A 16,400-nucleotide genomic window follows, 5' to 3' on the forward strand; every position below is an offset into this window, starting at 1 on the left:
GACGACGCCGAACGGCGTCAGCGCGACCGAGTTTCGAAATTCTATGTTTGGTGGCGAATTTGGTCGATGGAAGGCTAAATTCTCAAGTTTTAATTCTCAATTCTCAAATCTCAATTTTTAATTTTCCAATTCTCAATTTTTAATTTTCCAATTCTCAATTCTCAGTTTTTTTTTCAATTCTCAATTCTCAGTTTTCAATTTTCCAATTCTCAAGTCTCAATTTTTAATTTTTATGCTAACTCTCGTAGCAGTCACTGTTTCGTTTATTATTAATATAAATGCCTGAGAAATCGATAGGGTCGTTAGGAGATGCACCCAGTGCATTGACAGAGAGAGAGAGAGAGAGAGGTATACCTCTGGTGTTCCGGTGGGAAACGTACTGGGGTTTTCGGAGCGGTATTATCTCCGCTGGATATCCGTATAGTAATAAAAGCGATATTTCACCGAAAGGATAATAGGCCCGAGGCTGTAATAATGAACAGCTGCCCCCGAAAGCATAACGAATTAGTGGTATCGATTCTTCCCGGCGACGGGCGACGCCTACGGCCGGAATCGCGCGGCCTCTTTTATGCCAACCACCGAACGACAGTTCTTTTTTTCAACTTTTTTTTTAAATAAAAGAAACGTTCCTCCCTCTGTCGACGCCGGACAATTTATGAATTTATCAGGATTACGATCGTTCTCGTCGAATAAAATAATTCATTGAAGCTGCAAAATAAATTCCTCTGTTCGTTTGATGCTGTAGTGGTTTTAATTAAATCGTCCGCCGGTTGAAACAATTGTAATGTAAAGAATTTTGAAGCGAAGGCAATAATTGTAAGACGCTTTATAGGTTGTACAGGAGATATTAAATTGTCTGTTTAATTTAGCGACAGGTATTTAAAGGAATAATCGTTAAAAATCGACTAAATTTATGTTCAAACAGGTAATTGTCAATTGTGAATAAATAATTGAGAATTGGCAATTGGGAATTGTGGATTAAGGACTGAGAATTGAGAATTGACAATTGGAAAATTAAAAATTGAGAATTGAGAATTGAGAATTGAAAAATTAAAAATTGAGACCTGCGAATTGTAAAAATTAAAACTCGAGGATTAATATACCCACTCTACCATAAATTTCGTATATACAGTCTCCTAGTATACGTCGACCACACTTCTCACGATCGTCCTGGGAGACGTGGAAGTACACACCTAATCCGTGTCGCGTTGCTAACAGGATCATCCACAACGGACTGTTGCTGCTATACGCGACCGACACGCTGCACGACATCGTGAACGTGACCGCCAGCAAGAATTGGGAATTGTCCTGCTTCAAGCTGACCAAGGAGGTCTTCAGCGAAGTCGTCGGCGCCCTTTATGTGCAGCAGTATAGTCCTCAGCATCTTGAAACCTTGGCGAACAGGGTAAAAATCTCTATAAAACACCCTCTTTATCTTTTATCCGACATTTTTATGCGGATTGCAATTTTTGCTAAACAATACGAGAAAAGTTAATAATATAACAATAATTTTTATTCGCGGTGCAAAATAGAAAGAATTTTTATTCGCGTTGCAAAATAGAAAGAATTTTTATTCGCGTTGCAAAATAGGAGATTTTTTATAGTCATTGCACTAGGACAATATAACTAAAGAAAAGTTAACAACAATTGTCATTCAATATTTTGTTTGAAAAATTATTCTTTCAAATTTTTATTCAATTACAGAGATGAACAATTGCAAATATTTTGAAGTATAGCGATTTAAAAAATCGCAAAATACACAGGGTGTCCCGTAAATACAAATTTCGATATCTCCTCGACAAGATAAAATTATTAAAAATTTGCAACCGGAGTAAAGGCGTTAAAATATGAAATTCCTAGTTAAAGTCGATAATAGAAATTGGCCATTTGCATAAATTTGCGAGCGCATAAAGATGGTCGGGAGGCTGTCCGAGGCTTATGGTCGATGCTAATCGAATCGAATCGTCCTCGGGAACAGGTGGGAGGGCTGTTCGAGCGCGTAAAGGAGACCGTCGCCGAGCGTATCCTGGTGAAGTCCTGGCTGGACGAGGAGACAAGGACCCAGGCGCTGCTTAAGCTGAACTCGTTAAGGGGTAGATTTCACGTGTGGCCTGGTTTCTACAACGAGAGCCTTCTGGCCCGCGAAATGGCCGAGGTGAGACGACCGTTGTGCAGCGACGATGTTTAGGGACCCTACGGAAACAGTGGAATTCATTAACCACCTGGCCGGAAATTAACCGCCGCGAGGACTCGCGCCGAGACGCCGACTATTTCGAAATCTTATCTTTCCATTAAAACTTCGAAACCCCGTTTTCGCCGTGGAAAATCTTTCTCCGCGAGAAATCGAATTTCAACGATCGACCATTCGAACCTATTGACAATTGGCTGCTACTTTGATTAATTTCTAAGGATTTATTAATTTCTAAGAATTAATTAATTCGTCATTGACAATTTTCTGTATTAAAAAAATAAGAATTTTATTTACCGTACGACTTCGTTAATTTTCAATTAAAAAGTATAATTGCGATTATGGCTAATGTATAAAATAATAACGACCGAGTAGAATTATTTATTGTTCTTTAACAACGTTGATTTTAATATACTGTTCGTCATTTCTGGATAAGGAATGATAAAATCAGATTTAGAATGAAATTTATTATTTTATTAGAATAATATAAAAATAACGATGGTTGTTTACCGGTGCCGACAGGTGAAGATCGATCCGGACGATTTTTTCCGCAGCGTGCTGATGCGATTCCGTCAGGTACGCACGGTGGACGACAAGGTTCTCAGGAGGAACGTGACCGAGAAGTAAGAGCCTCTAATTCGAGACCGATTTCGCGCCAGATTTCCACGGCTTTCTCGCTGGCCCCGCCCTATATAATTCTCGACTCTGTATTCCAGACGCCGTTATCCTTACAGCGTGAACGCCTACTACGAGTCCTCCACAAACACAATTGGTAAGCGACGCTCGACCGAATTCTCCACGAAATATAAAGAGACGACGCTCTATTACCCGAGCATTGCTCCTTAGTTTTCATAGTGAACTATATATTAGACTCCTTTTCGTAATATACTATACTATAAATGTGATAAAAATATAGTCAAAAAATAGTGAAAAGTATAGTATTAAATATATATATTCAGTATAATAAAAATATAGTGAAAAATAGTAAAAGAATATAGTAAAGAAGCAGTGAAAGAAGTATAGTAAAAGCTAGCACAAAATATAGTATTAGCTAGTAAAAATTATAATATTTTCATAGTATTTATTACATTATCATATATTGTTAATTATAATATTTAATAATAATAAAAGCCATAGTATCAAATAGTAAAAACTATAGCATTAAATAGTAAAATTCGCAATATTACCTATAGTTAAACACAATTAATAATCAGCAAGAATCGCGCCAGTTTCTCATAAAAAAACAATACTCTCCCGAAGCAAATTAAATAAATTAAACAAGCATAATTGAATAAATTAAAATTGAACAATCGTCGCCCATATATCAACGATTAATCGTTGACTCTTCAGGGATCCCATTGGCGATGATGACGGCCTGGTCATGGTCCTGGGACGGAGGTCCGGCGTACGCGGCGCACGCGACCCTCGGATCGGTGATCGGCCACGAGATCCTCCACGCGTTCGATCTCCATCGTCGTCGACTGCCCCTCGATCCCGATTTGAACGTCGACCAATGGCTCTGGATCACGCCGGAGTCGTGGAAGCGGCTCGAGGCGCGGATAGAGTGCGTCGCGAGACTGTACGCGCGCAGCTTCTGGAAGAAGGTTCAGTTTTACGGGAACGACGTCGCCGTACAGGTAACGCTGATCACTGTCCTACGGCGACCAGGTAACGGTTCGTGAACCCGGCGATTTTCGGCCATTTTTTTCCAGTTCGATTGGAACGTGACGAGGAACGAGAACGTGGCGGACATCGGGGCGTTGCAGATTTCATACAAAACTTGGCACACTTTGACGAACGGGAAGGACAGGAGCCTTCCCGGCTTCGAGGGGCTTCGTCCGAGCCAGCTTTTCTTCATAAGCGCCGCCCAGGTGATCGGATCAACCCTTTGATTAACCCCTTGTCCTGCCATTTCATTCGCGATGAAAATTGATAGAGGCTTTTTAATTGGAACCATTGTTTATATGTTATTATATTTATTTATATTATATTTATTATTATTCATAACTATGATATAACAATAACAAAACCTATTTGATTATTATTGAAAATCGTCATCACAAGTCAGACACGAATCGTGGAAATATAACAATAAATATATGGCAAGGGGTTAATAATATTTATAAACACTGTTTAACAAACTGTTTAACATTGTTTCAGACTTATTGTTCTAATATGACTGCCGAGGCCTATATTCTTTCCGTTGAACTCGATTACCACACACCTCAGCCTGAAAGGTGAGCTACATATAATATACATATTATGTATATATCGCTCTTAGGGAAACTATTCTCTGGACATTGATTTCTGTTTATTTATCATCGATCGCCGGTGACATAGGAATGATAATGATCGAGATTCGCGATTGTCGTCAGAAGTGACAATACAATTAGGTCATGCAATTATAGCCATAATGCAAGTAGATTGACAGTTCGCGCCGTTTGAACCAATCAATATTTATTTATACAGCAAACAATACTAAAAATATAAAAATATAGAAATTTGGTTCACGCTTCTAATGGTATCAATAATTATTTATTTATTAATCGCTGCATATTTTTCTATAGTAATTTGATCATAATGTATCATAAACAATTTAATTACAATATAATAATTCATACTCAAATTGTGAGAATTTTAATATTTGGAAAATTAACCCTTTCGAAACAAATGGAAAATTGAGAGATTAGAGAAAATTTCCTGAATTTGTTGCAAATGCATTTGCTAATAAAGGCATTTAAAAAGAGATGAATTTCATCATCAATCTTTTAATAGATTAGAAAATTCATTTAGCAAAGTTTATACCATGTGTTTTTTTTAATGATGATTGCGCAGAGTCAACGGCATAATGATGAACTCCCAAGCATTCGCGGACGCGTTCCGCTGCCCGATCGGTACCAAGATGAACCCCCCGAACAAGTGCACCACCTGGTGATGATCTGGCGCGGGGGGACGATCGTTCGCCGGCTTAAAAGTCAGACCTCAATTCACGGAACCACAGTTTTGTCGACTATTCGGAACGCGGCTCGGAAAAAACTTGCGGTTGGCGTATTTGGCAGTTTGGTGACCCGATCGACCAACAGGGGTCCAATTATTTTTGCAGCGTTCGTCGAGCGATCCTGCGCTGGAACGAATCGGTTCAAGTATAAATCAAACACCTTCTTTAAAATCCTATAGCGAATTTATGATATAGTATAATGATATGTTGGAATATTTAGATATATTAATAATTGTCAATAATAATATATCAATAATATGTCAACAATATATCAATGGTATATCAATAATATGTATATGATATGTCGTTAATAATATATCAGTAATAATATCTCATAATTTTTCAAAAATTATTAATAATTTTATAAATTCAAGTTACTTGGGAAACTGAATGATTCCTGAGGTCATTTGCAGCAACTTTTTCCTTTATAAAATTTTTCTACGAAGCTCCGTTCACAAGTTATTAACAAAAAAAACGTTGACCAATGAGAGGCTGGCTCCGCCGCATCACCTACTGTCAGCTGACCACGCCGCTAGTGACTCAAGCGCCCAGCGTCTGCCGAGCTCTTCTCTCATTGGCCACCGTTTTTCTTCAATAACTCGTGAACAAAGCGTCGTAGAAAATTGTTGTAAAGGAAAAAGTTGCTGCAAATGATCTCAGGAACCCACCTACCAAAGCTAACCTAATTCCACGAAACTTTATATAAATTAGTCTTGAGTAATTGATTAAAAGTCTTTGCAATCGCAAACAACTAATTAATCGCAACAATATTCTTTTTCGCAGGAACTCTACGTCAACGATCGAGGCGAAAGGGTTGGCCATCGCGCGAGGACGAGCAACGATCGTGTCCTCGGTCCTCCGATTCTCGGACGACCGCGCGGGACCCCGACGTTCAATCGGTCGAACGCAAGAAAACCCGTTCGGAATCGCGCCATTAACGTTAATATCTCTCCCCCATACGACGCTTTAGAGAACCATAGGATTTACTCTAGTGAAAGCAATAAAGAGAAAAAAAAAAGAAAATTATACGGGACATCGGAACTCGATCGAGAGAATGTTAGCGTGCGTGATGGAGTGCGAGACAAAACAGGGAGAGAGAGAGAGAAAGAAAGAAAGAGTGCAAGAGAGAGTGAATGACACAAGCAAAAGTAAAAAAAAAAGACAAAAAAAAAGAAATATATTTGATGATGACGTACACACGAGTAAACACACACGTACACAACGCAGGATAAGCAAATTACGAAAAAAGCGCTTCGATTGTTCAGTTTGCGTGTGAGACGTTAGGTTATGTCCTCGGACGGCGGAAGATAATTAGGGGATCGTTGAGACATTTTTCCTGACATAACCTGACTTAACATTTTTCTGGGCGTTGGGGATGAAGAGAGTGTTTTTGGATTGCGAGGGAGATTAGGAGGTTGCTGAGATGAGTGGACAGGGGATGTTTTTGAATGGCGGAAAGAAATTAAGGGGTTGCTGCGATATTTCAATGAATTTTCAGAGGGAAGGGGTGTTTTTGAATGGCGGAAAAAAATTAGGGGGTTGCTGCGAAATTTTAATGAACTTTGTAAATGGAAAGGGGATGATCTGGGGTGGCAGAATTAAAGCAGAGGGTTGTTGCGATGGTTTAATGATCTTTCAGATGGCAAGGGATGTTCTTAGGTAATAGAAAAAAATTAGGGGGTTGCTGCGATGGTTTAATGAATTTTGAGAGGAAAGGGATGTTTTTGAATGGCAGAAAAAAATTAGGGGGTCGCTGCGAAATTTTAATAAATTTTGGGATTGGAGGAGGGATGTTCCAAGGTAGCAGAAGAATATTAGGGGGTTGCTGAAATGGTTTAATGAAGTTTTGGAGGGTAGGGGATGTTATGGGATGACAGAAAAAAATTAAGGGGTTGCTGCGATGGTTTAATGAATTTTGAGAGGACAGGGGATGTTTTTGAATGGCAGAAAGAAATTAGGAGGTTGCTGCGGCATTTTAATAAATTTGCGGAACGGAGAAGGGTTGTTCTAAGGTGACGGAAGAATATTAGTCGGAGGTCCCATAAAATTGTGAAACCCTTTCTGTCGATTTAGAAAATGGCGGGTTCAGATCTAATTTCCGTTTCGAGCTGGCAGCTTCGAATCAGCGAACGATTCGCGCGAACGCGTCGCAGGAGCTTCGTCGTGATTGGTTAGACGGACAGAGGGTCAGGGAGGGGGTGCTTTAGGGAACGTAAACTGCAAACATTTACGAAGCGGATCTATGTATTTAGTTTCTCGCGCACCGATTGTCTTCGCTCTTCTTACTGTAAACACTGTAAATAACGTTTTCCCCGAACCGTCTCTCTTTTCAGTTTAGTTTTAGTTGGATACTAACCCCTTCACAAACACAGAGACACAGAGGACACACGTACACAGTGAAACCCAGGACACGGGCTCCCTCCCCGCGGATTTTTTGGCGACCGGCCGTGGAACAGCGTTCCAGCTTTAACCCTTTCGCGCTACAATAACGAGTCGGACACGTGACACAGATCTCATGCGACGTCTATCAACCCTTTGACTACTGTTGGCGCCAATAGGCGTCCAAATCAAATTTCGCCTGTTTCGCGGTTTATTATTATATTTGATTATTAAATATTGTAAAAAAAATCTTAAAATTAATGTTCAAGTAATGTTGGTTTATCGTAATAGAATTTAGTATATTGAATTAATAGCCAAAGGGTTAAATATGAATATTATTCATTTCTTATAGTTGAAAATAAAAATAATTTTTTAAAGGCAATAAAAGAAATAAAAGTTGTCTGGTAATGTTATTAAAAATATTAAGGACAAATTAGTGCTGATCAACGTCAAAGGAATTGTAGCGGGAGGGGTTAAACCCCCGGCCGGCGTCACGCGAGTACACACGTTAATTATGTAATAAAACGCGTCCGGCGAGGGGATTTTTAGAGACCAGGCTGATTTAGCGCCGCGCTTTTCATTCACGAAAGAAACCCGTAATTTTTCGCTCGGTTTTTCTCCTCCTCTTGTACGGGCGATACGAGACTCTTCGATTTTCTCCGAACGCTTCGCTTTTATTCGTGACACCGTTTCGCTCGGTTCTAGGTGGAAAATGATGCGCGGCGGGCGGCACGCCGCTTTGCGACGCACGTGACTCGGATCGTCTTCTTTACACTGTCCTTTTTTTGATCCGTTTTGTTCATTTAAGTTCTCAGAAGAAATTGGAATGAATAATATTATAATTATTACATTGTTATTAATTTTATTTTGGTGGATCTTTATATTGAGTATCAGGGACAATTTATTTGATTATAATTGTTTTAGTGAATTTTTGGTACAGGTGAATTTTACAGAATTTAATTTCATCGGAAAAATTAGTATTTCGTTGTGAGAATGTTTTTATGTTTTTTTTTGTGATGGGACTGCGAATCTTTATGCGAGATGAAATGAAATTAATTGTTGAATTGATGAATTTATGATAATTGGATTTGTGAAGTGAAATTAACTGAATTGATGAATTGAAATAAATTGAATTGAATTTTAATAAATATTGTTTGAATTGTCGAGTCAAGTCAATGTATTAATCAATTGCAGAATTCTGTAACAATTATTGAAACCTCGATGATAATGATTGAAACCTTGAATAACAATTACTGAAAACAATTATCGAAACAATTATTAAAAATTCGATAACAATTATTGAAACCTCGAATAACAATTATTCAAAAGTCTTCACGTTTCCATCTAATTATTATCTGCCAAATTATTACAACAAACGCATAAGATTCGCAGTACAGTGTGGTCAGGGCTTGCCGTTCGTCGCTGGGCACGTGTCTCCGAGGATCGTGTGATTGGCGGCGAGACCGTTTCCGCGAACCGCAGACGTTTCATCGTCGTCAGCCGACGGCTAGCGAAGGTTGTTACAATTTTAGTGCGTTTACGCAAAAGGATTGCGATCTGTGATATTCTTAAGCAGTACTTAAGCGAGCCGAGGGACCGTCGCCGAGCGCCGCGTTGCTCCTCGACACCTTCGCGTCGAATAAAATGGAACGCGTGCGCCGGGTCTCCACGAGCCCAGCCGCCGTGTACCGCGCGGCGCGTTGCCGATCGGCGAACGCGGCTCGGCTGCGCGACCCTCGTCGAATCGAAAGCATAAAGTCACGTTATTTAAACACCGTTGTAAATGTAAATGGCTGACAAACTCATATGGCAAATAAATATGGTTTATATACAACCCTTCTCTGTTGTACTTTGTCGACACTCCATCCCTTATTGTTTAAAAAATATTAGATTTTAGTAGTCGAGGAATATTTTTAATATTGTAATTTATAGTTGAAAATTGTTTAATCAGTTTGAAAAAAATCCTTGAAATTGTTTAAGAAATCTTTAGAATTAAATTCTTCTATAATTTATTTATCCATAATTTGGTTATTTAACTATGACTTTAAATCGCAAAAAGCTTGAAAGTATTCAATTTAAAAATGAGAAATATTAATAGCAATTAGCATTCAATCTTTTATCACTGATATTATTATTAACCATGCTATTAAATATTACAACGTCTGAAAATTAAACCAGAAATCCGCCAAAGCACAGTGTAATTAAAAATTAAATTTTCGCCAATTTTGAAGCACGTTCTATTCTCAAAATCGAGTTTCCGTTCTCGATCGGCGAAACAACAGAGAATCTCGCCGTTTCTCTGCACCTAACCCCCACGGCGAACGAAAACGAGGCAGGCCAATTTAGCGCGACGATTCATCATCATCTGCCCGTTTAATGGTGGTAATTTTCTCGTTTCCCATTCACGTTTGAATCGGCTGACAATACGCGGCTGCGGGCCTGCGTCCAAGAATGATTTCTCGCACAGACGACTTAACATGTCACCGGCTGGTTGGCTGTTCCTGATCCTCTGGGTAAAGAAATCGACGAACACAAATCTATTATTGCCTTTCTCAATTTTTCTATTTTCTTAGTCATCTTCATATATATTGTTATTCTCATATTATTGTAATTAAATTTCTTATTCCGTTATCGATCTATAGATGACACTGATAGATTGCACAGAAATGACTCTAACATCGTCGCCAAGCGTGTCGGAATTTTCTTACGTCCCGCGGCTTCATCCCTCCAGGAATCCTGGCTGTCGATCTCGATACACCAGTGATCGACGAAGCGCCGAAGATCATGGCTTCGATCGGCCGTCGATCGAGGTCCGAGCTGTGCTCGCTCCTTGCTCGATCTTCGCGGTGGACAAGTAAATGCACACAATATTAATACCAATTATTAATGCTAATATTAATGGGAAACATTAAAACCTCCGTAAATAAATTATATTAATTTTTCAATTATTAACTCCAAGCTCCGCGATCCTCCTTAGATCATTTCTCAAAGACGACAAACTGTACGATCGGGAACAGCGCAGCCCGGACGACGATCGATGGACGATCAAGAACTGCACGCAGAAGATCGTGATCAACATGAAGCTGAACAACATCGGCACGGTAAAAATACAAAAATATAAAATATAAAATATAAAATACAAAATATAAAATATAAAATACAAAATATAAAATATAAAATACAAAATATAAAATATAAAAATATAGAAGTATAAAATATAAAATTATAGAAATATAGAAGTATAAAATATAGAGTTATAGAAATATAAAATATATTAATTTCCGTTTCCGAACAATTGAAAAATCGGTAGACGGACACGCGGGACAAGTACGTGGTGATCGATCACGCGGTGGACCCGGCCAGCATGAAAAAGTTCCCGCTGCGGAACCCGTACGTGATCAAGGTCCGGCAGGAAGCCGTGCTGCAACTGTACGGCTTGAAATTCCAAAGTGTGAGCGCGAGATTCCTCTCCGATCGATCCAGTCTCTCTGCTGGTAACTTATCAAGGCGGCTACGCGGCAGGCGACTACGGTGGGTCACGTGACCACTGTCGGTCACGTCGCTACTGTAGGTCACGTGGCAACAGATGGTCACGCGACTACTGTGGGTTACGTTACCACCGTGGGTCACAAGGCTACTGTCGGTCACGTGGCCACTGTAGGTCACGTGGCAACAGATGGTCACGGGGCAACGGAGGGTCAGATTACCATCGTGGGTCACATGACTTCGTGGGTCACGCGTCCACTGTAGGACACGTAGCAACGAAAGGTCACGTGACCAGCAGTAGGTCACGTTACCACTGTGCGTCACGCGTCAACCATAGGTCACATGGCTACTGTGGATTACACGACCAGTGTAAATCACGCGATCACAGTGGATCACATGACCACCAGTCGGTCACGCGGCCACGGTCGGTCACGTGACCACCAGTCGGTCACGCGACCACAGTGGATCACATGACCGCCCCAGTTTATCGATGCCCGGTAATAACCATATTATCGGCTGTGTCGTTCCGCTTTGCCAATCGCCGATCAGTTGCCAGCAGAGCTGCCTGGCGGTTTCCCGCGAGCAAAATCATTGATCGAGAGACTTTGAACAAGGTTGTTAACGCAGAGGCGAGGGAGGATGTTATCAACAACGAGACCCCCAACTACAGGGGGTGCAGCGTAGATCAGGACAACCCTACCTGCGGACAGACGCTGCTCAGAGGGGAGCCTGTGCCCTTCAGTCAGGTGCGAATATTATTTTGTTTTATTAAATAAATAAAAATTGTTTTCTTCAATTTGAGTAAATAGAATGCAATTATTAAGAATAACAATTTATTGTTATTTCTTCTGTTATTTTGATAGATTGTAAATGATATATTGATGTCTTTGTACTACGCTTATGCCCCTATTCCCTGCTTATCAAAGTTTCAAAAAATGTCATTTATCGCCCAGAAATTCGTTTCCCCATGCCCGCTTGTCAAAGTTTTAAAAAACACCATAGATCGCCCTAAATTCTCCGACTGTTTCCCAATTGACCTCTCGCAGCAAAAACCGATTTTCCAGGGCTTCTGTTGTTCCTGCGATCCGCTAGCGAAGGCGGCCCCGGTCGAAAACAGCACGGCGAGCGCCGAGGACGCAAACAGACCTCGCAACAGGTTACCGTCACCGAGCTCGCACGCCCGCACAGACAAGGATCCGATGGCGCCGCGCCAGGGCATCGGGGCGAGCGTTCAATCGCGCGGCAAGTCAAACACGTCCGACGGGAATCATCGCGGCGAAACGGCGGCATCGATGCCTTCTATCAGCGCGGATGGGTCCCCTCGGCGAGCAGGAGTTCGAGGATTCAAAGGAGCCGGGAATGCGGCGCATTCTGAAGCAGGGATCGAGCAGGCAACCTGCGGGTCCTCGAATCGCGGAGCTGAATGCGCGAGAAGCCAGGAGGCCGGCTCGTCCACTTTGGCGACAGAGTTGAACGCTGTGAAACTGTTCGACGACCGTGGGACCGCGTTGAAGATCGAGACCGGGCAGGATTTAGAACAGGGTAGCTATAAGATAGAGCTGAATATTGAGAAATGCCGCGATCGAGGTGGAAGTGGATGCGAGAAAGGGTTGAGTGTTGGAGAGGAAGATCTAGGTGGAAGACCGGGTGTTTATGAAGCAGAGTCAAATGCTGGAGAGAATTATAAAGAATTAGATGGTGGAAAGAATTATGAAAAATTCGATGATGGAAAAAATTATGCGGAATTAAATATTGGAAAGAATTATAGAGAATTAAATATTGGAAATAGCTGTAAAGAATTAAATGTCGGAAATAGCTATAAAGAATCAAATGTTGAAAAGGTTGAGAGCCAATCTCCAAATTACCACAAGGGATCGTCAAGTATTGAAGCAGGTTTAGATGAAGCTCAAAATCGTCAAAAGTCAGCGTCAAATGATCAAACAAATCAAGATCGAGCTCCGGGTGTCATCAACACGGAACCAAGAATTGAACCAGGTCAGAATCAAGATCCAAACGACTATAAAACATTGTCAAATATTGGAAAAGCACAAAATCTAGCTTTGACCGACTCCAAAGCATCATCAAATATTGAAGCAAGTCTAGATCAAGCTCAAAATCGCCAGAAAGCAGGATTAAACCTTGGAACACATCAAGATCAAGCTCAAAATAGTCAAAAAGCAACATTTAACCTTGGAACAGATCTAGATCAAGCTCAAAGTAGCTCTAAAACTGCACCAAGCATCGAATTGGCTAAAAATCCAGCCTTAAATAATTATAAAACAGTATTAAATATTCACACAGCTAAAAAAGAAGCTCCGGATGACGATAAACGAGCTTCAAACATTAATACACCGAAAATTGAAGCTTCAAATATCTACAAATCAGCATCGAGCATAAAATTAACTCAAGATCCATCTGCAGGTATCTACAGAACATCGTCAGCTATCAAAAATACTGAGAAACTGGGTAGAGACACCCAGAGGACACCCATAGAGCCACCAAAGAGACATAGCAAAAGTCCTGTGTCTAAAGCAGACAGTGAAATCACGGTGGAGGAGAGTTTCGAGCGATCGATGCAAGAGAACATGATCCCAGGCGACGAGATGAAGGGGACGATCCTGGACAGCGAGTATCGCAGGGTGTCCAGCGAGGGCGCCCGCTGGAAGAGTAACCCTTTCGCGAAGAAGAAATCCGCTAAACGAACGAATCAGTCGGCGATTGGTTACGAGACACCGTTTCGATCAAAGTACGAAGGAAAGAAGGGTGTGGGTCGACGGAAGACTTTGGAGGAAGGGTTAACAACTAGTCGGAAGAGTCGCAAGGATCGGGGCATAGGGAGGAGGAGGAGGCTAGGGGTCGGGGGGTCTCGTCGACGGAAGAGGAACAAAGGGGAGGACGGGGCAATCGATTCCGCCGCGAATCGGGCTGCTATGCATTTAAACGAGCCTTTAAAAAATTTGTCGACAGGTGTATTGAATAGGTCACCGTCGACGGTAGAATCGTCGACGGTAGAATCGTCGACGGTAGGATCGTCGTCGTCGTCGTTCTGCTACCGGGCCGGTAATTTAAATAGCGTAATGGAAGGCGGGAGCGACGCGCGCCGCCCGGATATTATGGCCGGGAGTTTTAACGAGAAACAGGAGGCGGACGGATATTTTCAATCGGACGGTAACGAGGGTGATAGGTCGACGGAAGGGGCCGGGAGGATGACACCTGAACCGGGAACGGACGATCGGGCCGGCGAGCTTGCGGCCGAGGAGCCGATCGAGAATTACACGCCCCAGAAGAGGACGCTGAAGGACGCGTCGTCCTACGAGGAGCGACGGAGTCGCGACGATTTCGAGCACGGTGTTGCGATTCGCGGCGGTGGATATTTCAGGCGAGGGAGACGCGGCGGCGGGTGGAATAATGGTCCGACGAGGAGAAGGGGTGCCGCTGAGATCGCCGAAAGGAAGAGGGAGGCTCTTGCTCAGACGATTCAAGTGTTCGTATTGTTTGAGATTGATCTTCAGCGATATTCGAACTGGCTCGAATAGATATCTTTCAATCGAATCATTTTTTATTTCAATAATAATAATTTCATTAGGTATAAGTAGCGTCTTGATATTTACTTAAGAAATTTCTTCTTCTAATTATTTTATTTGCAGAATTCTTTTATCATACCAACTCTTTATTCGAACAATTCTTTTTTATTCCAAATATTAATAAAACCATAAAACCCCCAAAAAGGCACATGAAAAAAATAATAAAAAATACCCCTAACCGCCACAGGTACATAAACGACGCGAGAGCGTTTGCAACGGCCTCGACCGCAGGATCACCACTCCCGAGTCCCGCCTTCGAAGAGACACCTTCGCCTCGCCGGGAAAAGGAAGAGGAGAACTCGGAGAAGGATGTCTTGGTGCCGGGGAACGAGGGGACTCGTCAGGACAGCGTGGATAAACAGATCGAAGAGAAGTTCAGCCGCATCAGCGACGCTTTGAAGGAGGACGAGCCGGTGCCTGTCCCGAGTACGTCGTCGACGGGGCCGAGACGAGCGGCGGGCGACGTGACGAGCGAAAGGAGCAGCAGCGACTCCGGGAATAAATTTAACGAACCGAGCGACGTCTCCCGTCGACGAAATAACGAAGCCGGGGAGGACGCGGCCGACGGGAAGTTCGCCGATCGGTCGATCGTCTATGACGGCGCCAATAAAAACGTGGATCTCAATTTGGAGGCTGGAAGAGCGGAAGTGCAGAGTCCGCGAGCGCTGCCGGGACGAGGGGAGGGTTCTGGTGCGACGAAGGCTACGTCGACTGTGACGAGTAGGACGACTACGACGACGAGTTCTGCGACGAGTAAGACGGCGAGTACCGCGACTATGACGAAGGCTACAACGTCTAAGACGTCAGCAACGACGACAAGTCCTACAAATCAAGAAGCACTGTCATCGATCGAAGTGATCCAGCTTCCCTTAGCGACGTCCGACGACTGGGACTCGACCAACGCAGTGTTCGTCGTGGACATCTTCGAGATCGCAACAGGGCCATCCTCGACCTCAAAGACGCCTTTGCTCCCCGACAAGAATCCCTCCCAGAGAACAAACGATCAAGCTGCGATACAGTCTCAAGGCTTCAGACCAGTGCCGAGAACCTTTGATCTAACCGAAGGCACCACTGTCCTATTAACAGAGTCCACCACCGCTACAGGACATACTTCCCCGAACTCGACTTTAGAACCCACCGGAACAACATCGATCACCGATCCAGCCTTCAGACCTTCGATCAAGCCCTTCGAAGACGTCGCCAGGCAGACTTCGATAGAACTTCACAACGAGATATCCTTGGACGTCACGTTTCCCGAGGAGAACGAGAGAGCCACGCCTGCCGGACGGGATCAGCGCGGGTCACCAGGCCTGGCATCCGGCTCATCGATCCCATCTGGTTTAGTATTAACCCCGTCAGGCCTAGGAGCGACGATCGCCGCCAAGTCGGCTCGCAGAAGCGGGAAAAGCCGGCTGGGCTTTCCGGGCAGAAAAAAGAGGCGGATGATTAAAACGAAGGATTTATCGGTGTGCCGCGAGCGGGGCGGCGGCAGGGTTAATCCCGGGTATTACCGGGGAGGGGGGGACGCCGAGTCGGCGATGAAATTGTCCGTGGAGGCGAGAGGGCTGAGCCTGGTGAAGAAGAAGGCCGGCGTGGCGGGCAGCCTCGTTCGCGAGCAGAGGAATTATGTGCGATTGAGGGTCGATGGTGGCGGGGAGGGTCTTTCTGGAAGGCGTGGGCCTAGGAGAGAGAACGAGCATCTTGTTCGAAACCGAAACGTAGAGAGCGAGCATCTTGTTCGAAACGAAGACATAGCTGGGGACGA

At 43.0% G+C, this 16,400-nt stretch overlaps 1 protein-coding gene across 3 annotated transcripts in view; it reads left to right on the top strand.

The window, feature by feature from the left end:
- Positions 1–9,399, top strand: part of LOC144468834 (neprilysin-1) — a 119,280-nt gene extending 109,881 nt beyond the window's left edge. For 2 of the 3 annotated variants that reach the window (XM_078178590.1, XM_078178592.1), the window contains 9 exons: positions 1,219–1,405; positions 1,979–2,155; positions 2,711–2,811; positions 2,905–2,960; positions 3,539–3,825; positions 3,901–4,059; positions 4,349–4,425; positions 5,024–5,331; positions 5,970–9,399. In XM_078178590.1, the coding sequence (XP_078034716.1) occupies positions 1,219–1,405; positions 1,979–2,155; positions 2,711–2,811; positions 2,905–2,960; positions 3,539–3,825; positions 3,901–4,059; positions 4,349–4,425; positions 5,024–5,123 (1,144 nt within the window). In that variant the 3' untranslated portion in view covers positions 5,124–5,331; positions 5,970–9,399. The remainder of the gene's footprint in view (positions 1–1,218; positions 1,406–1,978; positions 2,156–2,710; positions 2,812–2,904; positions 2,961–3,538; positions 3,826–3,900; positions 4,060–4,348; positions 4,426–5,023; positions 5,332–5,969) is intronic. The other variant, XM_078178591.1, reaches the window with a different exon arrangement.
- The last annotated feature ends 7,001 nt before the right edge of the window (positions 9,400–16,400 follow it).

The sequence above is a fragment of the Augochlora pura genome, chromosome 4, assembly GCF_028453695.1.
Source record: "Augochlora pura isolate Apur16 chromosome 4, APUR_v2.2.1, whole genome shotgun sequence".
Lineage (NCBI taxonomy): Eukaryota > Metazoa > Arthropoda > Insecta > Hymenoptera > Halictidae > Augochlora > Augochlora pura.